This window comes from Lampetra planeri, chromosome 1, assembly GCF_965212315.1.
Source record: "Lampetra planeri chromosome 1, kcLamPlan1.2.h2, whole genome shotgun sequence".
Lineage (NCBI taxonomy): Eukaryota > Metazoa > Chordata > Hyperoartia > Petromyzontiformes > Petromyzontidae > Lampetra > Lampetra planeri.
Genome location: NC_136107.1, coordinates 13,619,898 through 13,645,360, shown reverse-complemented (window position 1 = coordinate 13,645,360; position 25,463 = coordinate 13,619,898). Strand labels below are relative to the sequence as shown.

The 25,463-nt window shown below is 50.0% G+C and overlaps 1 protein-coding gene across 1 annotated transcript in view; it reads left to right on the top strand.

The window, feature by feature from the left end:
- The window catches only part of LOC144718693 (voltage-gated delayed rectifier potassium channel KCNH8-like), a 201,494-nt gene that overhangs the window by 134,874 nt on the left and 41,157 nt on the right, over nucleotides 1-25,463 (top strand). Inside the window, exons 9-12 of the mRNA XM_078594151.1 lie at nucleotides 11,074-11,277; nucleotides 12,058-12,257; nucleotides 14,763-15,012; nucleotides 22,011-22,225. Coding sequence (XP_078450277.1) covers nucleotides 11,074-11,277; nucleotides 12,058-12,257; nucleotides 14,763-15,012; nucleotides 22,011-22,225 — 869 coding nt within the window. The remainder of the gene's footprint in view (nucleotides 1-11,073; nucleotides 11,278-12,057; nucleotides 12,258-14,762; nucleotides 15,013-22,010; nucleotides 22,226-25,463) is intronic.

The window sequence follows — 25,463 nt, the reverse complement described above, 5'->3', positions numbered from 1 at the left end:
GTGTCCAGTGACACATATTTCACTACACTGCTCTGATGTTACTCGTGGCCAGATATCGAACTCAGATCACTGGGTTCGTAGCACAGCGCATCAACCACTGTGCTGCCACTCCACCCTTTAGAATGGAATCATTAAACATGTGTAGTAACGCTTATGACTCGTTCACACCGGAGTTGGAGGCACACTTGTTTATTTAACACCACACGTTGTGACATACACACTGAGGGGGTATCGGCCCCCTCACCCGTCTATCTGAGGACACACCTCTAGGCTAACCCTAGCCTGCCTCTGAGTCCTCCTCTAATGGGCTAGGGGAGGCTATCTTGGCCCGACACTGGTCAGTCGGGCCCGGTACCCAGAGTCCAGACCAGCACTGGCTCTGGCTCTGGTACCACGCCACTGGCTCGAGCCTGCGCGGTCCTGATAAGGACGGCGTGCCAGGGGGAGACCAGGGCTCTATCTAGGACGTCTTCCGTCTTCTCTTCTTAGCTAACACAACACTCCCGAGCCCTTCGATACATTCCCCTTTTTCCCAACCCCTCCCTGAGGGGTGGGGCCCCGGGGGATCATAATGACCGAATCGACCCCCCAGGGTGTCTGGCGCGGACGTCGCAGAGGGCACCTGCTCGTGCACACATGTAGCCCCGCCTACTGTGTTTGTTTACCATAGGCTGCCATGCATAACGGGCTCTCTCTCTAACACCCCTACATTACTCCCCCCCGCATAGCATGCAGCCGTCCCGGCTGCCAACATACAAAAATTTGACAATAAAGGTGCCTTCACCCCCTGACCGCGCGTGTGCCTCACTATTTTTGAACAATAACAGGAACCAGAACAAGAACGCAACAGCAAGATGAGAAAACAACCCGTCGCACCCCCCCCCGAATAAATACGAATTCCGTAAAAAAAACAGCCTATATACAATCAGCAGGGAACCCACCACGCACACACAACACACGGTGAAGCCAACATATGTACATCCGAGGAGTGGGGAACACACCACCCACACAACATCCAATGAACACAACAGCTATGTACACATTTTCCGGCCTCACAACAGTTTGCGCATTTTAGCGCGCGTCCTTGCAGCGGGCCCCTCACACGGGGTAACCGCGCGTGGCGGACCATCAGGTGGCAATTGTCCGTCTTGGGGTGAGCATTCATCCGACTCCGCGTGACCCTCGGTATCCGCAGGAGGGGTGATTGGGCGTGAGCCCGTCACTCCTGATGCACCTGAAGGTGGCACAGCCGGCAAGGCATTAGGTGAGAGCGACGGAGACGGACCCAGCGAGTCGGCCGACCCCCCACATGCTTGGCCACGCGCGTGTGAAGTGTGATTGTGTACCGCAGAGAAGGGTTTTAACCTAGAGGGGTGCACGAACCATCGCCGCTTCCCCCACTTGATGCGCACGCACTGCGGTCGTAACACCTCCACCACTTCCACAGGGCCCCGCCACGGCCGCACCAGTTTAGAGGAGGTTGCCAGTGGCACCTGGGGGCAGTGCAGCCATGCCTTGTCCCCCGGCTTCCACTGCAGCATGTGCGCTCGACTCAATCTGAGGCGCTCATTCGCCTTCTGACGGAGGTCAGAGTTTTGCATTGCAGCATCCCGTGCCTCGGTCAATTTGTCCAGATTAAATTTAACGTGGTCAGCCAGATTAGTTTTTCCCTGCGGCACGGGGATCTGCAACTGGGCACGAACAGGCGGGTCTGGTTCTCGGCCGTACATGAGGTAAAAGGGAGAAAACCCCGTAGCTGCATGGGGTGCCATCCGGTACGCCGCCAAGACCCCCTGAATTTGTAGGTCCCAATCCGTTTGCGAGTCCGAAACTTGTTGTGATAACATGGACGTGATGGTGCGATGCAACCGTTCGACCATCCCGTCAGTTTGTGGGTGATATGGGGAGGTCCGAATTTTCTTTGTGCCCAGGAGATCACAGACTTGTCTGAGTAGTTTACCGGAAAAATTTCTGCCCTGGTCGGTCAGCAGCCTCTCCGGAGCACCTTTGTCCAGGACATAACCCTGAACAAAGGCCTCCACGATGGCTGCTGCCGACTGGTTGGCCAGAGGCCAGGCCATAGGCCAGCGTGTAAAATACTCGACACCAGTCAACAAATATCTATTCCCCCTGGGGGTGGCGGGGAATGGTCCCAAAATGTCCAGAGCGACCAGCTCGTTTATCCTGGACACTTTGATCGATTGCAAGGGCGGGTTAGACTCCCGTGCCGGCGGTTTGCGTTGTGCACATCGAGGGCATGATCCCAACAAATCCCCAACATCCCTCGTCATGCCAGGCCAATAAAAATCAAGTTGCAGCAAGGCGAGAGTCTTTTGGGTCCCCAGGTGTAGGAGGCGCTCATGAGCGGCCCATACCACCCTGCCCCGCAACCCAGTAGGGACCACCAGCCGATGTCGACGCGACTTCCCGTCCCAATGCATCAGCAGGCCTTGGCACATTTCCCATGCGTCGGAACCACCTCTTTTTCCCCCCGCCGCACCGCCAACGCGACGTCGCCACCCGAGGAGGGACACATCCTCCATCTGGAGGCGCCCCCAGTCAATGACGGGCAACCCCAACAGGGAATCTTTGCCCTGTTGTTCGATCGAATTAGTAACTACTGTATCGTCGTCGTTGGCGGCCGCCAAGACAGGAACCGATGTGTCCCCTGGAGGTCTGCAACGTCCAGACCCCAGGAGGCATGCACACTCGGAGGTGGTTGGCAAGCGCGACAGAGCGTCCGCGTTGGTGTGGCGAACGCCCTTACGGTATGTGGTTTGGAAATCGTAATCCTGGAGGACCTCCAACCATCGGGACAATTGTCCCGATGGCTGTTGAACCCTCAGGGCGTACTGCAGTGCCGCATGATCTGTGCGGACGGTGAAATGCCGACCGTACAGATATGGGCGATACTGTTGGATGAAATGGACAATTGCCAACAGTTCCCTACGGGTGACACAATATCGTTGCTCCGCTGGAGACAACACCCGACTGCCGTACGCAACCACACGTTCCACGCCGTCAACCACCTGGGAGAGCACGCCCCCAATACCCGTGTTGCTCGCATCGGTGTCGAGCAAGAATGGTTTTGAAAAATCAGGGTAAATCAGGGGAGGAGCGTTTACCAAAGCGTCCCGAAGGGAGCAAAAAGCAGCTTCCTCCTCCTGACCCCAGCAGAACCGAACCCCTTTTGATGTTAAAGCGTGTAGGGGTTTTGCTATAGTCGCAAAATTAGCGACGAAGCGTCTATAATACGACGCAAACCCAATAAAACTCCTAACCTCTCCCACTGAGGTGGGAGTCGGCCAGGAGCTTACACACTGCGTTTTGGCGGGATCGGTAGAAATACCTGAGCGTCCCACGATGTGCCCCAAATAACGCACCGACTCGCGTAACAAATGGCATTTTTGGGGCTTAAATTTCAAATTAGCAGCCCGCATCTTTAGGAAAACCGCCCGCAACCTCTGGAGATGTTCATCAAAAGTTTTGCCAAAGACAATAACGTCATCCAAATAAATCAGGCACGACTCCCATTGCAATCCAGCCAAAACCAATTCCATCAACCGCTGGAAAGTTGCCGGCGCTGAGTGTAAGCCCATCGGCAACCGGTTGAATTGAAACAGGCCGTGCGGAGTACGGAAAGCAGTTTTAGGCTTTGAATCATCGTCCAGAGGAAGCTGCCAGAATCCCGAAAGTAAGTCCAATGTGGAGAAGAATCGCGCTCCCGCCAAGGCGTCAAGCGATTCGTCCATCCGTGGGAGCGGGTATGCGTCGGCAACCGTAATTTTGTTAAGGCGCCGAAAGTCAACGCAAAACCGCAACGAACCGTCCTGCTTCTTAACCAGGACGATCGGCGCTCCCCAAGGGCTGTTGGAGGGAGAAATGATGTCGGCGGCTAGCATGTCATCAACAGCCGATTTGACATGGTCCTTTTCGGCGGGACTCAACCGAAAAGGATTCTGGCGTATTGGCGCGCTGTCACCCGTATCAATATGGTGACGCAGCAGATTAGTGCAGCCCAAATCGTATTTATCCCGACTGAAAACGTCGGAAAATTCCCTTAGTAGTGTCTTAAGACGTTGACGCTCTAAATTTGACAGGTCCGTCGATCCCGCACAAAGCGCCTCGAGCCACCCTTCATCGCTGTCCGAATGTGGTCGCGGTGCAGGGACAGCGCCGACATGACTCGCGACGGGTTCCTCACAGGGCACCGGCGTTGCGTGAGCAAGCACGGTCCCCTGTGGGACCACCACCGTCTGCGAGCCCACATTGAGGACCGCGATGAAGGGTTCTCCTTCCCCTCTCACTATGGTCTGGGCCGGGAGTAAATCAGGTCCACTGACCCCGGCCCTAGACGGTCCCAACAGAACCCCTTGAGCCCCAATGCCCTTAGCGAAGGGCCGCCGAAGTTTCAAAGGAATCAACATTTGCGCCCCCGGAGGAACGCGCACCGTTCTATCTACGAACGCCGGCACCGTCGCGAACGCCGTCCGGCTCGTAGCGGGGGATGGCAGAAACGCCATGCGTCGGCCCGATGGGAGCTCAATGCATCCCTGGTCGATTAATATCCTAATCGGCATTTTGGCCAGGAAGTCCGTCCCCAGCAGGCACGGAACCGCCAGCGAGGAGGAAACAAAAATCGGCCCAGACAATTTAATATCCCCGACACAAATTTGGGCACGAATTTGTCCGATGATGCCAAGTGAACCCCCGTTAGCAGCAAAGAATGGCACGTTAACAGGCATCAAAGGACGGCTTTGGGCAGGGAGAATGTTATAAATCAACTCCGAAATAATGGTCGCCGATGCTCCTGTATCGACCAGGATGCGCACCTCGACCCCATCGATGTGGCCCACAACGGCCGACGACCCTGACGACGCGGCTACAACCCGATGGGCCAACACGGACCACTGGCTGGGTTCAATCTGAGTACCCAGAGCGGTGCGTGTTGGTGCCATGGTACGCGATATTGGCCCCCCCTTCGCTGCGGTGTTTGAGTGTGTGACGGGCGTGTGCGTGGGCCAAGCATGAGGGGTGCCGCGACTCGCCGGATTATGATGGTGGAGCTTGTGACGAGGGCCGGCGTCCCGTTGAGGTGTCGTCCTGCGCTGCCCAGGAGAGCGGCACCCCGAGGCGACGTGGCCCCGGATGCCGCAGTTGTAACAGCGTGGAAGCGCTGGTGACGACGATGGATGTTGTAGACGGCTTGAACCGGCCCGGTCCTCCCGTACTCCCGCTCCATGCTGCCGTTGATGGTCGATGGCGCAAACCTCTTCCGCCGGGAGGGTGGCTGCAGCGACGGCACGCCCGCTCGCCGCCTTGCTGGCCTTCCGTCGTTGAGAGGACAGGTTTGCGTGGAGAAGACGGGCCGCTTGGAGGGAGCACATCTCTGCATCGTCCTGTGCGACAATGACGATGTCTAAGTCGTCCGCCAGCAAAAGTATCTTCTCTGTCACCATGGCGTCGACACCCTCGTCATCCATTCGTGGAAAGGCCTCCTTCGCCAGTGCCAGGAGGCTTGTGCGGTACGCCAGGGGCGACTCCTTCGTCCCCCGCTGGCGATCGTAAAAGAGTTGGCGACAGTCCGATGGTGGACCATATACCGCCGACAGCACCTGCATCGCCTTCCGCAGCGTGGAGCGCCTCTCCTTCGAAGCCGATGTTAGAGTGGCGAGGGCGTCGCTGTCGAGAAGTGCTGGCAGCGCGCGGAGAGCCTCGGCGTCTGTCCACTGTGCCATCTCCTGGTGAGCGAGGAAGCGCCGCTGGAAGCCGCCCCAGTCGCCATCCTCGCCCACAAATTCCTTGAGTGGAGGTAGCCGCTGATGTAAGGCAGCGGCTGCAGAGGAAGAACGCACTCCCTCGTCCGCCTCACTCAACTCAGCGTCGGCACGAACCAGCGATGGCATCGCCGGTCGCACCCGTGGTGACGTTCCGCCCGTTGGTGGTGACGCGGCAGGTACTGTACTCCCGCCGTTGGACGCGATGCTTAGAGCGGCCACGCCCTCAACAGCAGCTGCGGCGATGGCGGGAGTTTCAAAATGTTGCTCCGTGGAAATGGCGGGAAGGCGCTGTGATCGTCGGCTGCCGTTGCCCCGTGGCGGTCCCACAGCCCCCAGCTGCGTGATGGTGTCGAGCATGGCGGCTGCGGCGTACAGCAGCTCGGTCAGCTTCGCGTGCGCCTCCCTCAGCCCCTCCATCGACGGCTCCCCTTCCTCCAGCTGCTGTGGCGTGGATGCGCCCAGCCCCGGCTGGTCGATGGCATCTTCAGCCGTCTCGGGCCCTCCGACTGCAGTGGTGTCTTCTGCCTCTGGTACCCCGACTCGAGTCGTCCGGCGTGTATCCATGTTCGTACTTTGTTTCACTTCTGACGCCAGATGTAGTAACGCTTATGACTCGTTCACACCGGAGTTGGAGGCACACTTGTTTATTTAACACCACACGTTGTGACATACACACTGAGGGGGTATCGGCCCCCTCACCCGTCTATCTGAGGACACACCTCTAGGCTAACCCTAGCCTGCCTCTGAGTCCTCCTCTAATGGGCTAGGGGAGGCTATCTTGGCCCGACACTGGTCAGTCGGGCCCGGTACCCAGAGTCCAGACCAGCACTGGCTCTGGCTCTGGTACCACGCCACTGGCTCGAGCCTGCGCGGTCCTGATAAGGACGGCGTGCCAGGGGGAGACCAGGGCTCTATCTAGGACGTCTTCCGTCTTCTCTTCTTAGCTAACACAACACTCCCGAGCCCTTCGATACATTCCCCTTTTTCCCAACCCCTCCCTGAGGGGTGGGGCCCCGGGGGATCATAATGACCGAATCGACCCCCCAGGGTGTCTGGCGCGGACGTCGCAGAGGGCACCTGCTCGTGCACACATGTAGCCCCGCCTACTGTGTTTGTTTACCATAGGCTGCCATGCATAACGGGCTCTCTCTCTAACACCCCTACACATGTGCTGAGTATATTATTTCGTCCCTCACTTAGACTATCTACTTTAATATGGAATTGCATTTCTTCTGTGATCATCTCACTTATCACTATTACGGAAAAATGGTGTATGCAGGGTGATCAATGGATCAAAGAAGAAAGGTGCATAGAAGGATCAGATGCAGGAGAGAGGGCAGTCAAAAGTAAAGGGTAGAGTGTGGTTGTAAAGCATTCCGTCCCATTAGCCTAATGAACCAATTGAAATTCAATGACACGCTTTTCTCTAACATAATTAGCATTGGTGAAATACAGTGAAAGATTGTTTAAAGCAAATAATCGGAATTGTACTTTACTCCGCTGTTTTTACGTACACCACATTTTGGTGGAGGGGTTGCTTTGCCACTATTTGCCTCTGACCAAACCACCTTGGATGTCCCCAATCTCATCATATCTCAGTGGTTGAGCAGGATTGGGTCTTTTAATCACTAGGATGAGAAATTACCAGCAATAGATGATCATGTCTGTCTGTACAGAGCTTTAAGTGCAACGCCTTTGCATGCACAGTGAGTTTTCTTCGGTTGATTTGGTTTCCTGCTCAGTCAAGCCAAACACTCATTCATGGAATTGGCCAATTATCATAATGCTAGACCATCCTGAACAGGAATCCTAAGACTCACTGACGGTGATATTATGATTACTAGTTTTGTATTTATAATCATTATTATTAATGAGTGGTGCATTGTTGTACAGAAGCTGATGCTTGTCAAGACACCTCAACACTAGATAACGGATGGTCATGAACCCCAAGAGCCTACGGTTATAGCGTTGTTGCTTCATCGTGCTCTCAGCCAATCACTTCCCCTGCACCCTAAAGAATGCTAATTGTTTCTGCATGCCCCACCAACCAGAAAATTCCACTAGAAATGCATCTGTCCCCTCGAGAGAGTGTAAAAAAAACAGAAATGGTCTCATGCTATAATGTTCCGAGTCATTTCCAGGAGTCGGTAGGTGGGTAGAAAATTGCCACAAGACGGCCGGACGGAATGGCAGTCACCATTGCGAGCGAACGTGACCATTGCAGATGGATGGCTGTGCCCCTGCTGTGTAAGTGGATTATTTTCACCAGAAGCTATTCGTGTGGTGCTTAAACCCGACACATGCACACCACTTTCAAAGTCTGCCTTCAGTTTAATTTATGCGACACACAGATAGATAGATACATTCTCATTTCTGTGATGTTGGAATTAGTTGTGAGCATCTGTCTTTTGTTATGTAACCGTATAGCATGTTCTATTTGCCACACAGTGATGCTGTATATAGTATCATTCAAATAAACAAGCCACGCAAGTCACTTTCATCACCCTCAGCCGTGATGAATGGCTGATGATGATGGTAAAGGTCTCCCCAAGCCATCGCCATTGCTGAAACTAAATAATATTCATGCCACCATCCTGCACAGGTCTATCAAACCAATGTTTGCCACGAGTAATTTTTTATGGAAATTAAATCCTCGATCAGTTAATTCTCATACACATATACAGTATAATAGCCCAGATCTGTCCTGTCATTCTGTGACTGTGATTAACGCCCCCAGATTGGTTGAAGTGTGTCACGTGACCGTGAGCAAGCAGCCAACCAGAGGTGCGCCCCTCCCAAACATGTACGCCCCCGGATTGGTTGAAGTGTGTCACGTGACTGCGAGCTGCCCACTTCGTGTTGTGGTGGTGCACCCCGCACCTCGGAGGCCCGAGAAGCAGCAACATCACGGCCACAGCGCCGGAGACGCAGCCACGGAAAGCTGACGGTCGATCCACTCACACACGGCTCACTCGTACACACAGCTCACCCACACTCACTCACACACAATCGAATGCAGCTCAGAGTAGACGGGTGAGTGAGAGTGAGGCAGAGCCATGCTCCGTCCACTGCTGCCCAGAGGGACCCCCGTGCTCTCTACTGCTGGCTCGAGGGAGAGCCGTGCTCTGTCCACTGCTGCCCTGAGTGAGAGCCGTGCTCTGTCCATTACATTAGTACTCGAGTTTCTTTGGTGCTTAAATCCACTGCTGGATAAAGGCCCACCGCACGCTGTGCGAGTGGATCGTAAGGATTTATGTGACCAGTTTGTTGGGGGCCGCCGCACGCTGTGGTTGTTGGGGGACGCAGCAGGCTGTTGTTGTGCGGAGGCGCCTGTGGAGCGGGGACACTGCAGGCTGTTGTTGCAACGTCCCCGAACCACATACTATGTTGTTATGAATAAAGTCCGCCGACTCACTGATAACTTACGAGTAACCGCGAGTGACTATATACACTGGGGTAACTTAGATAACTCTATTCTGAGACAACATAACTCTAGCCTTCCAAGACTACAAGGCGCCCACTCCAGGATGATAAAGACGATCCGCTCTAAGGTGACGACGGCGATGGCAGTTCCCCCACAACAGCAGCCCAGAGCCCCGGTTCACGCCGGCTTTTATCCCCCTCACGACCCGGCCACGCCCCTATTCTCGAACCCTCTCTCACCGCACCTGGCCCTGTCTGTCTCTGCCCTTATTACAATTTACGACCGTTAGGTCCCGTGCTTCCCCTCACGCAACCCTGTCAAAGCTTGTCGCATCAATCATTATTAGCGACCACTCTGTTTCCGTTGCGTTAATTAGTAACCATGGCCACGGGGAGCCCGTACTATCCCTACATCACCCCGTACTGTCCTTACACGTGTATGTAACAGTGGCAGTGGTTAGTGCACTGCGTTATGAACCCTATGCGTTTGATTCATAGCCGCGGCTATCAGTTCTTTAGAACTGCTTTTTTCAACGGTTTTACTTAACTTGACTCCTATGTTTGTCGTCGTCAAATCTTGTAATCAAAATTTAGTCTACTTCCTGTTGTCCAATCAATTCCAAATTTTGCACACGTACTCAGATCCAGTGACAATGCATGCCTGTATCAAAATAAATTCATCAATTAATTCGCTACTTTAAAGCAATTGACATTTTATATGGATGCCTTATTATTTATATATATTTGTGTAGGTCAAAAACGCCGTGGTCCCTAAACTCTCGAATCGCCTCGCCCAAAAAGCAGGCGCCACGTGTCTCAGGCGTGCCTGCTCAGTGTAAACAAGTTACGGGCACCCTCACTCCACACAAACAAAAGTTGTACATTGAAGATTAATTTATAAAATAACCAATTAATTCAAGTAATCGTTGATGTGGGAGCAGGCGCCGCATCATTGACGTACTTCTCGACCGTGAGTTAAACGAAGTTGTGAATAAAACCGTTGTTTTTTTAAAACTTTTTTTAAGGAGTTTATTATAACTGCTTTTAGTGTTAAGTTTGTTGTCCTTCCCCCGCACCTCCGATTAGCACGGTTGGATACGTATGGTGCAAAAGAAGTTCAACATGCATACATATCAATCATCAGTGGAAAGTGATGTGCGGTGTAAACATCAATGACAGCCTGGCATAGTGCTTGTCACGTAGGGTTGCCACCATTCCAACAGACCAAACCTAGACATATTTTTCAGTTTGTGTCAGGTCTATCATAACCGTGCAGAATACTGTAATAAAGTTCAACACAATACTTGTATTCTTTGTATCTTTCGGTAAAGTCACGTAGATAGGTTCAAAAAAACAACATGATGATGACCGCTTGTGTTGCTATCGAAACGTCGTAGTTTTTTGTTATTTTCTTTGAACTTATCTACGTGACTTTACCGAGAGACCCAAACAATATTAATTCCTGCAGTCACGAAAGCTTTAAGACAAGATTTTTACAATACCTGTCCCATATCTCGGTATAAATAAATTCCTTGCTACCCGAACACAAGACGCCAATTCGCAGACTATCCAGGTCCACGGACAGGTGCTTCAGTCCCTCGTGGATGGGGTGGCCTGTGGAGCTGTTATGTAGGCCACGAAAACAGTAATATATCCAGTACCACTAAGCAGAATGAACTTTGGTGCTGCCAAGGGGACATTTCGTGGTGTAGGGCTCAGCCGCACAACCCTCCTTATTCGCCGTGCCTGGAGGGGTGGCAGCCATAGGACCTCACCACTGCCTCATTCCCCATTCAATAGGTGCTTCATCCCAACAGTCTACATAGGCTACAAACGGGGTACCCGTGTGCTTGTGTGTGCGTTGCGGCAGGCTGGCTGCACCAGCTGCGCAAGCGGCTGGAGGCGTCCGGCTCGGCCAACAGCAGCGTGTCACACTGCGGACCTCCCCTGCGCAGCGCCTACATCACCTCGCTCTACTTCACGCTCAGCAGCATCACCACCGTTGGCTTTGGCAACGTCTCGGCCAACACCGACTCTGAAATGATCTTCTCCATCTGCGCCATGCTCATTGGAGGTGGGTCCTTTAGTTTCGCAGCTGGTGACCAAGATTTTCGACTTTTAGTATGTTTCATGACTTTTGGAGTCGCAATGATGATGCCATGTGGAAGAAAAGGAGATGCTGCGGTGGACGTGTGTGTTGGGTTTTGCCGCCTCTTTGCCCACCTTCACCTCCATCTGAATCGTCACCCATGTAATTGCATTTAGCCACTATATTTACATTTGTCTTGTTTTCTCCCTGCTTGCTACTTGCGAGAAAAGCACACATTGCGGTACCTTCATCGTTAATCTGTTGATTTTCACGTTGTCGATGGCTTGTGTAGAGTGTGGCATGCTGCTCTTTCATCTGCCCAACTCATGAATGTTCTTGATTTGTTCCTGTTTCATGTTGCATTCATTGTAATCGCTTATTGTGTTTCTCTTGCAAAATCAACTTAAGGTTTACATCATTTAATGCATGCTCTGTCCGTCTGTAACAAGATCCCATGATAACTCTTTTAAAGATGTTCCAATATAGACAACATTTTTATATAAAGGTGTGTTTGTATTAAAGACCATATGATACAGGGTAAGTCTGTGATCCATAATAGAGGCTTTTTGGTATAGATCGCGTAAATTTACGCGAAATTGGTCACGACAGTCTACATGTCGGATTAAAAGCTGTATATGAGCTACATTTAACCTCCAGTATTTTGAGGACACACCGGACCTGCGTTGTGTGTCCTCTTCTACCTACCCGAACCTGTCCACTGCAAAAAACCCGTCGCTGCTGAACACAAAATCCGCCCGCACACAGCGCTGATGCACGCCGTGGTGTTTGGGAACGTGACGGCCATCATCCAGCGGATGTACTCGCGCCGTTTGCTCTACCTCACACGCACCAAGGACCTTAAGGAGTTTATCCGCATCCACGGCCTGCCCCAGCCACTTAAGCAGCGTATGCTCGAGTACTTCCAGAGGACGTGGTCCGTCAACAATGGCATTGACACCAACGAGGTGGGCAAACCCTCCGCCGGACACTGCACACAGAAAACCAAGTAGGCCCAAGGGGACACATGCCGTGATTCTAGAGTTGCCACTGGTTCTGGTTTTCCCACGATCATCCTCTGTGATTCTTTACAGAACATTAAAAGTCCCACTTACTATCAGTTGTGCGATAATACTGGGCTCAAAACAATGCACATTCATATAGTTCTTCCCTCTTCAGGTATCGTAAGATATTATTTTCCCCCCATGATATATCCTGTGTTTTTTTCTGCCTCGTGTAAACGCGACGTAGTTCATGGTTTACGCATTAAAAATCCTTAGGTTTTGTCATTGTACGTGACATGAGCAGGCGAACAATTAATTAGAGAATAATAGAAGAGCATAAGGTGATCATTTGAGTAAGAGTGACCAAATCCTCCAAGAATAGCGCTGACATTGCCAGATCACGGAAGCGAAGCATAGCCAAGTCTGGATAGTTGTTGGATTGGCGACCATTGTGCATAAGATAGGTATCGTCGGCTGCTATGCTACGTTCTCAACTGAGGGCCGTGCAGAAAAATATATTGTTGTCCTGTACTGTGCTCCGACATCTATGCTCTCTGCCTTCACCAACCTGTATATACCAGCGTGGTGTAATATGCTCAAATAACCCACACGGTGTGAAATTACCTTCATCTAGCAGTGGATTAATGTAAGGATTGCACAGATACAATGCTTAATGCAGCAGGGCTGGTGCTGAGCTTTCGCTAGACCTGTTTGCGCAGTAGACAGCGTAGATTTCCATTCTGGAAAACCTGGAGTGGAGCGCACCACTGCCCACCGGATCTATAGCCATGGCACGTCGCTGGTCATGACAATGCAGGACAGAACATAGGTCTGATAATTTTGGTTCCACTCAGCGTCCTTCACTAACGAACCCCTTAAGGAGCTGGACTATAGAACATTTGTCACTGTAGCAGCTCCTAGCAGCAGCCATTAGGAACATAACAATGGCATTAATTCATCGAAATTATGTAGCCAGAGGGAGCACGCCTGACCGGACAACTACAATGGAGATGGAGCAATGAAATCAACTCATCTGTAGAACCTAAAAGTGATCGATTCATCACAAGAGCTTTATAGATGGCGACGGCTTGGAGAGGGCTTCATCCAGCAGTGGATAGATACCGGCTGACAATAATCATGATGGCATACAAAGCTGCACTCTAGTGGTTTGTGCTTTCTTATTTTAGTTCTCGTGCAGTAATTGAGCAGCGAGCAAATAATCTGCACGTGTTAGAGTTAATTACCACCCATACATCGATCGATAACAATCTTCATCATATTTAAAGTGGCACTGCAAATACATTTCCAGCACAAGAGCAGCACAAATAATTAGCTCTTCCATCCCCCATTGTTAATTAGGGTGCCACAAGGCATGTGTTATTAATATTTCCAGTGTGTTTCTATTATCTCCGTCAAAAAAACCCAACGTTACATACTTCGAAACAACATCAAAGGTGGTTGTAATGATATGTGCAGTAAAACTAGGACATGTACAGCAGACAGAACGTCCTTGGGGCAAGCAAAAATAAAGGGCAGACACGGTAAAATCCACATTCATTGTTATGCATATGTTTGCAGTGTGTTATTTTATTATTGCCGTAAAAAAACTGACATTAAACAGCTCAAAAGACAACATCAAAGGTGGTTGTAGCAATATACGCAGTGAAACCAGGACATGGGGTAAGCACACCCGCCACCGTGCCAGTTTGCACGTGGATGATTGTTTTAGTTTCCCACTACGTGGGTCTCCGCAGGGGAGATCACCAAGGCACGCCACGTACTAAAAAGTGGTTATATAATGCTTTAACAATGTTGCCATTCTTGCGATTCCATGAATTATCAAAATTCCAGTTTCCGATTTTATTTGGCAATCGATTGTGAGCCATTTTTGTTGTTTCATTTTTATTGCGTCGTGGTGCATTGCAGCGCCTCTGGTGGCTGCAGATGCCGTGCGGTTTAATTTAATAGAGAATACGTCTAAAAATCTAAAATAATAAACTCTCCCACGCACAATTTGTGGCATATGTAAATTTTTTAAATCGATATCGTCATCATAAATTATCTATTCACTGCTGGATGAAGGCCTCCCTAAGACGCTGCCATCCATCATGGTCCTGCATTGTACAAACTTGACTTTAATCTTAAGAGTGCCGCTGCCTGTTGTGATGCCCCCTCAATCCCTGGACATTTGGTTAATACTGCAGATGCATTAACCGTACAAAAATATGCGCCGCTTGCTTCAGAATGGGTATTAAAGATCCAGTGATTTCATTCGTAAGAATAGGTTCTTTTGTGCCGGCTTCATGGTTAAAATTAGAAAAATTGCCTGCAAATTTCTTAATTGGAATGACATACCAATTTTCCCTCCTACTGTGAAACTACTGCAGACTATGTAAAACAAAGTTCCTTCCTAACAGTGCTGTAAAAATGGGGTGAATGTCAAATGCACTCACAATTTGATTTGATCAGCTTTTGAAGGACTTCCCGGATGAGCTGCGGGCCGACGTGACGATGCACCTCAACAAGGAGATGCTACAGCTGCCGCTGTTTGAGGCGGCGAGCCGCGGGTGCCTGCGCTCGCTCTCGCTCAACGTGAAGACGACGTTCTGTGCGCCGGGCGAGTACCTCATGCGGCAGGGCGACGCACTGCAGGCCTTCTGCTTCGTGCTGTCGGGCTCCATGGAGGTGCTCAAGGACGGCACAGTGCTTGCAATCCTGGGTGAGTGTCGGCGCAAGCAGACGGGCGCACAAGCAAATATCCACGTACAGAACGATCACCTGAACAGCACCACGGACAGTACTCACCCTAAAAATTCTACGAATATCACTAACGAACGAAGTACCATTCACAAAAATCACCCCACTAGCACCATGGACAGCGCTCGTTGAACTCATCTCGGGCATGCCACACTTACAACACTTTTATTGAACACACCTCTGATTACGCTCAGAAATTTGTTTCTGCCTGTCCCAAGCCAGGATAAAAGGAGGAGGGTTGGTGTCTGGTGGCAACCGGCCGTAAAACCCTAAAGCCAAAACATGGAAAGTCCTTGCAAACAAATGGCCGCAGCCCATAAGTGGGCAGAGGGTGCGAAGAATCTCGGGACTCAATGACTCTGCCGCTGCAGGGAGTGTAGACCCGGGCGCTGGTAGTATGCTGTCTGCACATATGGAGAAACAAAATAGAAAGAGCAGAAGGTTGTTCGAGAGGAAGATAAGGTTAGCCACATGGAATATTAGAACAATGACAGGAAAAGGTCAGGAATTAGTGGACTCCTTGAAAAGAAGGAAAGTCGACATCGCATGCATCCAGGAAACAAAATGGAAAGGCATAAAAGTGAAAGAGATTTGCTGTGGCTTTAAATTGTTATACAATGGAACCACACCAAGGCGAAATGGAGTTGGAGTTGTGCTGAGTGAGTAGATTAACAAAAAGGTGGTGGAAGTCAGAAGAGTAAATGACAGACTGATCATAGTCAGACTAGTACTGGACAGTGGGGTTGTAAATGTGGTGTGTGCATATGCCCCGCAGATGGGCTGCAGTCGGCAAGAGAAGGATTCATTTTGGGAGAGCTTAGACTAGGAGTTTCAGAGCTGACTGGTAGATGAAGCAGTGGTGATGGGCACAGACTTAAATTGAAGAGTGGGAAGAGGTAAGGACGGATATGAAAGGAACCATGGAGGATACGGATATGGCAGTAGGAATGCGGGAGGAGAGGAAATTCTTCGAATGGCCCAGGCAAATGATCTTGCAGTGGTGAAAACCTACTTCCAGAAGCAGGAGGATGACCTACCAGAGTGGAGAGGTGAAGAGCCAGATATATTTTATTTTGGTGAGGAGGAAGCACATGAAAGGAGTGAAGAACTGCAAAGTAATCCCTGGACAGTGTGTGACAACATCGACTAGTTGTGGCAGATTGCATAGTGAAAGGAGTTAGGAAGAGGAAGGTGAGACAAAACAACTATAGTAGGCTGAAGTGGTGGTGACTAAACAATGAGAAAGAAAACTTCTACCATTGGCTGTGGCTAATTAAGTATACAGCAATCCTATTCTTGTTTATTGTTTACAGTCTGCAACTATAAGAATTCAGCAGTAATTGTGGAAGTAAATTGCTTACATGAGGAGCAGACGCGATCCCCTCGCTTATTCTGGACACATGCATAGCAGCCAAATAGGAGGTAAAGATGAGGCATCTAACAGTTGACCCCCTCCCACCTTCCAGCAATTCGATTGAATTATTGTGATTCGGGGTTGTGATTTGAATAAAAAATATTGTCCAAATTTGTTGCACCTCGTGAGCATTGCTTCTCAGTTTATTTCTGCTGTTTTTACATTATTCTTCACCCCATTTACAATATCACTAGCATCTATGATTTATTAGCTGTTGGATGAATGCCTTTTCATGCCATAATCAAACAACTTGCATATAATTTGTACACATTTTACATTTGTAGTGATATCGAGGATGTGACTGTATGGTGCCGGCCTGGAAGGGTTGTGCCGTTCGATGTCCCTACATCGTGGACAGCACCGTGTGGGTGGCTGTGTGTAATATCAAACCTAGCGGGCCTTGGCGAGCACTGGGATAGTGCGGGCACCACACACAGCGTGTGGTGGGGGCTCCCCCGAGGGGGGGGGTGAGTGTCAGCCCAGGGGCAGGGTTGCCCCGGGCCATGGCACTCTGGTTGACTCCGTAGACACGTGATCCAGAATGTCCATACAGGGGGCCCCAGGTGGGGGGTTTGGGGGTGATCACGTGTCCAGAGAGAGCCCTTGAGAAGGATCGAGAGAGAATAAGAATGTTCGGGAAGGCGGGCGGGGCCGAGGGCGGAGTAGCTCCGACCAGAGAGGGATATTTATCCCTCTCGCTGCATTCTACAAGCTGGAAGCTCAACATCTACAAGCGGGAAGCTCTACGTCTCAAGCTGAAGCTCTCCGTTTTACGAGGCAACCACGTGGTCAGAGACCTGAGTGAGAGATCGACCCTTCGTAGCAGTAACTCGCTGTAGTCTGGCAAAGGGGCAGTTAAGAATTAATGATATACAAAATAGGGAGACACACACACAAAGACACACCGAGCGAGACACACACCAAGAAAACAGACACGGAAACAACATAGGCCGACAACATTTGTGTGTGTCTCTCTGCAAGGTGTGTCTGCCTATGTTATTTCCGTGTCTGTGTTTTAGTATTAATTCTTACCTGATGATGGTTGCTTGTGTTGCAATCGAAACGTCGTATTCTATTATTATTTGATTTGATTTTCTACGTGACTTTACCGAAAGAACCAAAGAGTAATTCCTGCTGTCACGAAAGCTTCTAATCTAGTGTGAACCACCTCTACGAGGAGGGTTTACTCACAACTCACACTTTACTACTCACAACTCACACTTTACTACTCACAACTCACACTTTACTTCTAATTTAGCAATCTTTGGGAGTACGTTAATCAACCAGGCTATGCGTTAACTGTGTGTTAGCCAACTCTCTGCGTTGCATTACATTACACTCTCTAATTTTACGACATTTGTTGTCACACTTCCTACTTCTCTCTCTAAATTTCTCCTTGCTTGTCTGTTCCACACTTAACTTCTAATTTAGCAATCTTTGGAAGAACGTTACTCAACCAGGCTATGCGTTAACTGTGTGTTCACCGACCCTCTGTGTTGCATTGCATTACACTTCTTAATTTTACTACATTTTCTTTCTCAAACTTAGATTTTCTTGCCCTAAACCATTGTCTCTCCTCCGGCCACTGTGGTCCGGAATTCCACACTGCTCCCTCCTTGTCCCCTCGTTTGTCCGCTCGTTTGTCCGCTGGTCCCGCTTCCCCAGTCCTCTCTCTGCCCCCCCCCCCCCCTCTATTTAAGGCCTCGGTACAGATTCGTTGTCCTTCTGTTAGTCTTGGTGTGTGTCTCACTCTGTGTGTGTCTCTCTGCATATGTGTCTGCCTATGCTGTTCCCGTGTCTGTGTTTTATCATTCATTCTTAGCTGATGATGGTTGCTTATGTTGCAACCCGAAACGTCGTATTCTATTATTATTTGATTTTATTTTCTACGTGACTTTATCGAAAGAACCAAAGAGTAATGTTTATCCAAATAGCTTGAGTAATTTGTCATTTTACAAAGTGAAGTTTTTCTCTTTAATGGCCACGATTGGCATTGTGTGCTATTATTTAACTATCTGTGATGAGATGGAATCTGTCACGTGTATCTTTCTTGCATTTTATACACGTTCCATATGCACATGTCCTCGTGTGTTTATGAAACAAAGTATAAATGACGTGTAAATCGTTATCCCATTCATGAGTAGCGTAAGCCTTTTTTTGAAAGTTTGTTTACATTTTAATTCATCTTCTAATTTTTGTTCAAACATTGTATTTAAAGAATGTGAATAGTAAACCCAGTCAATTATGTATATCCCTCACCACCTCAGCACGCACTGCTATACCTGTGCACAGGGGCACTACTTTACTTCACTCCACACCACTCAATAAAATAATTCCTCCCGACGTGGCACCTCCACGAACCAGACACTGTCGTTTCCCACAAATCGGCATCACTGGTGCAGTTTATCTGCCCGTGCTCTGACTGGATTTAGTAGATTACTGACTCGGGGAGCTTCAGGATAGCCGTTGATCGGCTTTGCTTAAAATCAACACGCAGCTCTTGTTTGGGAGGAGACAATCCTCCTGGCAAGAGTGAAGTAGTCACAACCGGGGAAGTAGCTTCTTGCTGAACCGATGTACGACTCCCTGAAACCATACACACCCTGCTTCCCACAACACGCACAGTGATGCTCAACGGAACGGCAGTATCTTCCATGCGTATAATGTTTATCCTTTTTTCCACAATCCTACCCGATTGTGCTCTTGGCCTCATGTAATTAAACAAAAAATCCATTCAAATATTTTACACAGCAGTGCAACCCTTGCTATTAGAGGCCCACTAAGTGTATATCACAGAGATACATCTGAGATCTCTTTAGGTGACCTCTGATCCACGCAGTAGAGGGCAGCACTCCGACCTGCTTTGCCACCAAGAGTTTTGTCTGTCACATGACCGTCAAAATTACATATTTTAAGCCTCATAGTTTGGATTTTAGCCCAATTAAGTGTAGTCCCAGAGCCAGGTGTAAACTCCAGAATTATTTTATTTCAAAGTAGCACTGCTCTTCCTGTGAATATCAGCAACAGGAGTGTCCCCAAAAAACCCCAATGTGATCTACTGAAATCGAGCACCCTTGGATTCTCGCGGCTGAGTTCTGCAACTGCTTTCCCATCTGACTGGCTGTGTGACCTTTGTGCTACGCTATTGAAATCTCGTGGTTTGGATTCTCTCATGTTTTTACGTCTTTATAACCCCATGAACTCTGGGCTGAACTGGCTGCAATGGCTTTATGCTCCACCGAGTAAGCCCGCTATCGCGTCTCCTCGCTCAGCGATGCCAGGGGAGGCACGTGCGTGGCGGCGTCGCCGGCCGATCGCGGCCATTCCAACAGTCTGCGCTCCTTGTGCTCTTGCCAATGCATTTCGTTCCCGTTTCGGTTCTGTGGCTCGCATGAAATAATATGTGCCAGCAGAGATATTTACACTCACTGCTCTGTAATTATTGATACGGAATCACGTATTTATTGTGCCTTTTTGGTGGTTGTGAGCCACTCACTGATCCAAAACGTTACCCGAAGTATATATAGTGGTGGAATGTTCACGCGCTCTGCCGTGTGCATATGTTAATGTAGACAAAACAAATTTAGTAAATAGACATTATTGCTAATTGAAATAGAAACAAACACAACATTTATATTCTTGGTTATTTCGGTAAAGTCACGTAGAAGGGAAATAATAAAATAATAAAAAAGATTTAACAATAAAATAGTGAGAATTTTATTGTTTTATATAATTTTTTATTTCCCTTCCACGTGACTTTACCGAAAGAACCAAGAATTTGAATCCCTGCAGTCACGAAAGCTTTAAATCAAAATTTAAACACTACATTTGTTTCATTTGAGTTTCATTTCATGGTCGTAGGCGGTGTATTCATCAGAAAGCAATTACGTCCTAACGCCAGAAACATTTAGCATATGCAGATAGGCCTATGGAGAGATTTACTCCCATCACGGAATGTGGAATTTCCACCACTGGCTCAGAGTTGTAGACAGAAAATGAGTACAGTCTCAACGGTCATTTGAGCAGGAAATTACTTTGATTTTGGTAGGTGTGGACATTTATAATTCGCCAGCTCGCTAAGTTAAAATGATTACTGTGCACGTCCTGACCACTCTCACGTGTATGACCCATACCTTGCGCGGTGCAGGCAGGGGATGCTTTCTTCTGCCTTCATTAACCGATCAAAAGTCAAGGCCAAAGTGACTTTATCCTCAATAGAGCATTGATGTGGTGCTCATCTCCTGTTTACAGCCCTGATTCGGTGGTGGAAATTCTACCTTCTAATTTGTTTTTCCACATTTTTAGTAAAATTATGTTTGCTCCATTATCCCAAATGTATAACTTTCATAGAATGTGAATTGTTAATCATTGACTCTCACACGTTCATGATGCAGTGCGTGTGTAGTGAGTCCAACTGAATCGCAGACGTTGTTCCTTTTAGAGGCAACACATTTATTCGTAACACCGTAACACAAATGGGTAAACTGCCCCTTTACCAGATACAACCTTGAGTGGTGACCACCCAGCTAACTACACTATACAGTGGCGTCACTGCGACGAAGGTTTGGACCCTCACTCGGGTCTCCGACCACGTGGTTCCTCGTAGGACGAAGAGCTTCCAGCTTGAGACGCAGAGCTTCCAGCTTGTGGAATGAAGAGACGGCGGTCCCTCTCAGGGACTCTCCTTATATCCCCCTACGGTCGGGGCTGCTCCGCCCTTGGCCCTGCCCGCCTTCTCGAGCATTCTCGTTCCCTCCCGATCCTTCTCAAGAACTCTCCCCGGACACGTGATCACCCACTAGCCCCCCCACCCCCCCCCCCCCACCTGGGGCCCCCTGTGTGGACACACGTGTCTACGGGGTCAACCAGAGTGCCATGGCCCGGGGCAACGCGGCTCCTGGGCTGACACCTCCTCCCCCTCGGGGGAGCCCCCAGAACACGCTGTGCGTGGTGCCCACACTCTCCCAGTGCTCACCAAGCCCCGCTAGGGCTGGTGTTACACACAGCCACCCACACGGTGCTCTCCACGATGTAGGAACATCGAACGGCGCGGCCCTTCTGGGCCAGCACCATACAGTGACATCCCCGATGTCACTACACGCGTGTATCATGAGCATAACAATACATTTTAATTGATGAATCAGTTGCATCGTAATCGCCTCATGGGTTCTATTACTGGTCAAGCACAATATCAGTGGCAATTAGTTTCTAAACGTCCCATAGGTTAATTAAGTCAATAATGAGTACCTGGGGTAGTGTGGTCAACCACTGCACATTACACTAGTGACACAAGCTCTTTCTAAGTCATGATGGCTTTAATAGCAACTTGCCAACAACACTTCCCCATGGGTCTGTGGAAGATGTAATTTTTCACCAAATATTTTCTGGGTCACTAAGACTGGAGTAGGCACATGACTGGTAGTCACAGCTGTAGTGAGACGTACACTGTATGTGGTGTGCCGGGTCGCCGAAATATTTTCCTGGTTGCAGCCACGAACAGATCCGGCTGGAACGAAAACCCTGGGCCTCTGTCTCTGCGTGCGCAGGCAAGAGCGACCTCATCGGCTGCGACGTATCGAACCGGGGCGACGTGATCAAGTGCAACGCGGATGTGAAGGCGCTCACCTACTGCGACCTGCAGTGCATCAACCTGCGCGGGCTGTGCACCGTGCTCAAGCTTTACCCCGAGTACGCGTGCCGCTTCTGGCATGACATCACGCGCGAGCTCACCTACAACCTGCGCGAGGGCCACTCCGTACAGGTGCGCGTGCGCTCGGTGTGTGCACTGCGTGCGTGCACGCACACACAAGTACTGAAGGCAAGCACGCACTGATCACAAGCGCCCAGGCATGCACGCATGTTCGCATGCACGCACGCACGCAAGCAAGTGTCCAATGACTCTTACAGTTGGCACCTCGGATTAGTACGGTTGTCAATGTACAGTGCGAAAGAAGTTTAACATAGATGCATACGTACATGATTGATGACCTGTTAGGATTAGTTAGCTGTGCATTGTCACTCGGGAAAGCAAATTTGTGCAAAAGCACCATTCACGCGTGCAAAAAACTGCATAATATAAAAAATATCAGCCTCATTCTGTTATGTTTGTATACACCGAAACGGGCTTCAAATTGACAAGCAGTGACCTCACTTTGCGGCGACATAGTCCGTGGAGCATATTTATATCACACGCTAAATAAACAGGATGGAAATGGGATGTTCTGCTGCAAAATTGATTGCACAACTGCTTTAATTAAGACCATCGTGACACCAGAAATGTATGATGAAGAGATTGCCACAGTCGCCACATTCATCATTCGCTCCTCACGAGCTTTGGTGCGATGAGGATGGTGGAGGAGGGGGTGAGGAATGGGGGAATGGTGAGCATGGGATTTGAGAGGGGAGGAGGGCCCACATAAGACTCTGAAGGGAAAAGCCCCAGAGGTCTAATTTCATCGGAGGATAAAACAAGCGCCGTGCAAACCCAAATTACCCACACGTCATGAGTGCTTGCTCCGAGGCACGTGATCGATCATACGCGGCCACAGTGGCTCGCCCCTCGCCCCGCGACTCACTGACGCCAGCAACAAACGGCGGGTGCAGTGGGGCGCATGACTTCAGGGAGCCTTCACGCCTCCGCGGCCTCTTCCTCCCAGGATCCTCGTCAGACCACCCACCCCGTTTGTGCTCTGTTCCTCCCCAGTTCTGCTGTCAATTTTATAAACGTAAGCAGTGACCTGCACAGTGTGATTCATTGGGAGCCAGGGGCCTGGGGAGTGAGCGTCGTGCTCATAGAAACGTAGCTCAATCCTTGTAGAGATTGATTAATTTGTAAAACACGAGGTAATTTCCACAGTGATTCAATTATACATTGAATAGGTGATTTTTAACTTAGAACATGTGTTTGCCTTTACTGAGCTTTATATTGTAAGGATGCAATAGTTGGCATGTGACAATGCATTTATTTTTGTTAATTGAAATAAATTCCAAAACTTAAATGTACATTAAATCGTAAACAGATTGATACATGCATTTGATAGTGCATGTATTATACCCTTGATAATGAGTGGTCTCCGACACGGTAAGTAACTTTGGGTTGTTTATTCAATAAAAGCTCGGTACAGCCACGTGTCTCTGTCTCTTCCTTTTTTTGGACATCCACTCTTCATGTCGCTACGCTGCCCCGCGCCACGTGGCGCTCACCCACTCTCCAACGCACCACTGGCTGACGGTGCACTAGGAAGCGGCTGGCAGCTGGAGGACGCCATCTCCATCAACGTGGTGGACGTACGACCCAAGTCGTAATCGTCCTTGCTGAATATGTCAGAAAATTCCGATAACAAAAGGCGCAATTCCTCACGCCGAGTCGGTGACAACGAGGCGTTTTCGGCACACAGGTTGGCGATCCACTGTTCGTCCATTGAGCCTTTCCGACCGACAGCGCAGGCAGTCTGAGCTGATGTGCGCTCTACCCGGTCGGTAAACGCGGTGGTAGCATGAGCAAGGACAGTGCCCGCGGGCACGACCACGTCGCCCAGCCCCCCGTTCAAAATCTGCAAGAACGGGGCCTGACCCGCTCTAAGGATGGTCTGAGCGCATACCAATGTCAGCCCCCACATAGCAGCGTTCGAAGGCGTCAACAAAACTCTGTTTTCCGCGACAACGCAACCGATATGCTTACAATAACGGAGCGGAATCGACATTTGCGAACCCGACGAAACAGTGACGGTGGTATCAACCAACGCCCGAACCGTATCGGCGGACGCCGGTTGTGGCAATCGCGACATTAAAAACTGCAATGTATGACCCGACGGCAGCTCCCAACAACCTTGGTTGACGAGGATTTTAACCGGCAGCCAAAACAAAAAAAATCAGTGCCCAACAGGCACGACCAACATGCGTGAAATCAACACAGGCCCCGACGCGTGAACTTCCCCAATGGCGATACATGCATCGGCCTGGCCAATGATGCCCATACTATCCCCGTTGGCCACAACACACATTGTAAACCGGCCGACCACACGACGCAAAGATATTCAACAACTGGAAAATGACATCAGAGATAATCATAACCTCAACACCCTGAATAGTGGCCATGACCATCGACGATCCCGCCACCGCGACAACTACTCTACGAGCCAACTTCCTCCATTGAGTCTGCGAAGCCGGCCAGCCATCATTAACAGTGCTCGGGTGTGTATTATGCAGCGAACCATCCCGATGCGATGAACCCGTCCCGGTGACATGGGATGAATGAGATGGTGAACGTGCCCGGGTGCCCAACGTGTGCCAACTCGCCTGTGTGGAGGGACGTGAAGTCGGACGGTCGGCCACCGGGGACGCAGACGGCGATCTAGATGACGATGTGAGATGAACGCGGCATTGCCTGGAGTAATGGCCCACCCGGTCACATCTGTAACATGTGACGGGAGGCTGCTGGTGTGGCAGATCGTCGTCCCAGTGCGGTCGGAAGACACTTTGACGACGCCGACCATCCTTCCGACGCTGATTCCATGGAGCAACAGCCCCCACGACGTCGCCCACTGACGGCACCTCCTCAGGAACGACAACCACCTTAGACGGACGCCAGCCGATGGGTTCACCATCTTTAGCTGGGTCTCCCGTCCACGCTGCCATCTGCGCCCAGCGATTTAAGTTCTCATGCGCGTTGAGGCAACATGCAGCCTACAAGGACGTCTTCACTTCGTGGCCGCACGTGGGAAGGCCGACATCCATCTCCTTGGCCAACACCAACATGCATTCCATCACCAGCGGATCCAAGTGCTCTCGTTTCACATCGGGGTAGGCGTCAACTGCCAAGGCCATCAAAGCGCTTCTGTAGGCGAGGGGCGACTCAGAGCTCCCCCGCCTACAGTGCTGAAATTTTCTCGTTGTCTCGTCGGGCGGCTCGTAGACCTCCGCCATCTCAGCAAAGGCTTGTGTGAGCGTCTTCTTCTTGTCCGGGGAGATGGAACGGAAAACAGCTAACGCATTGTCGT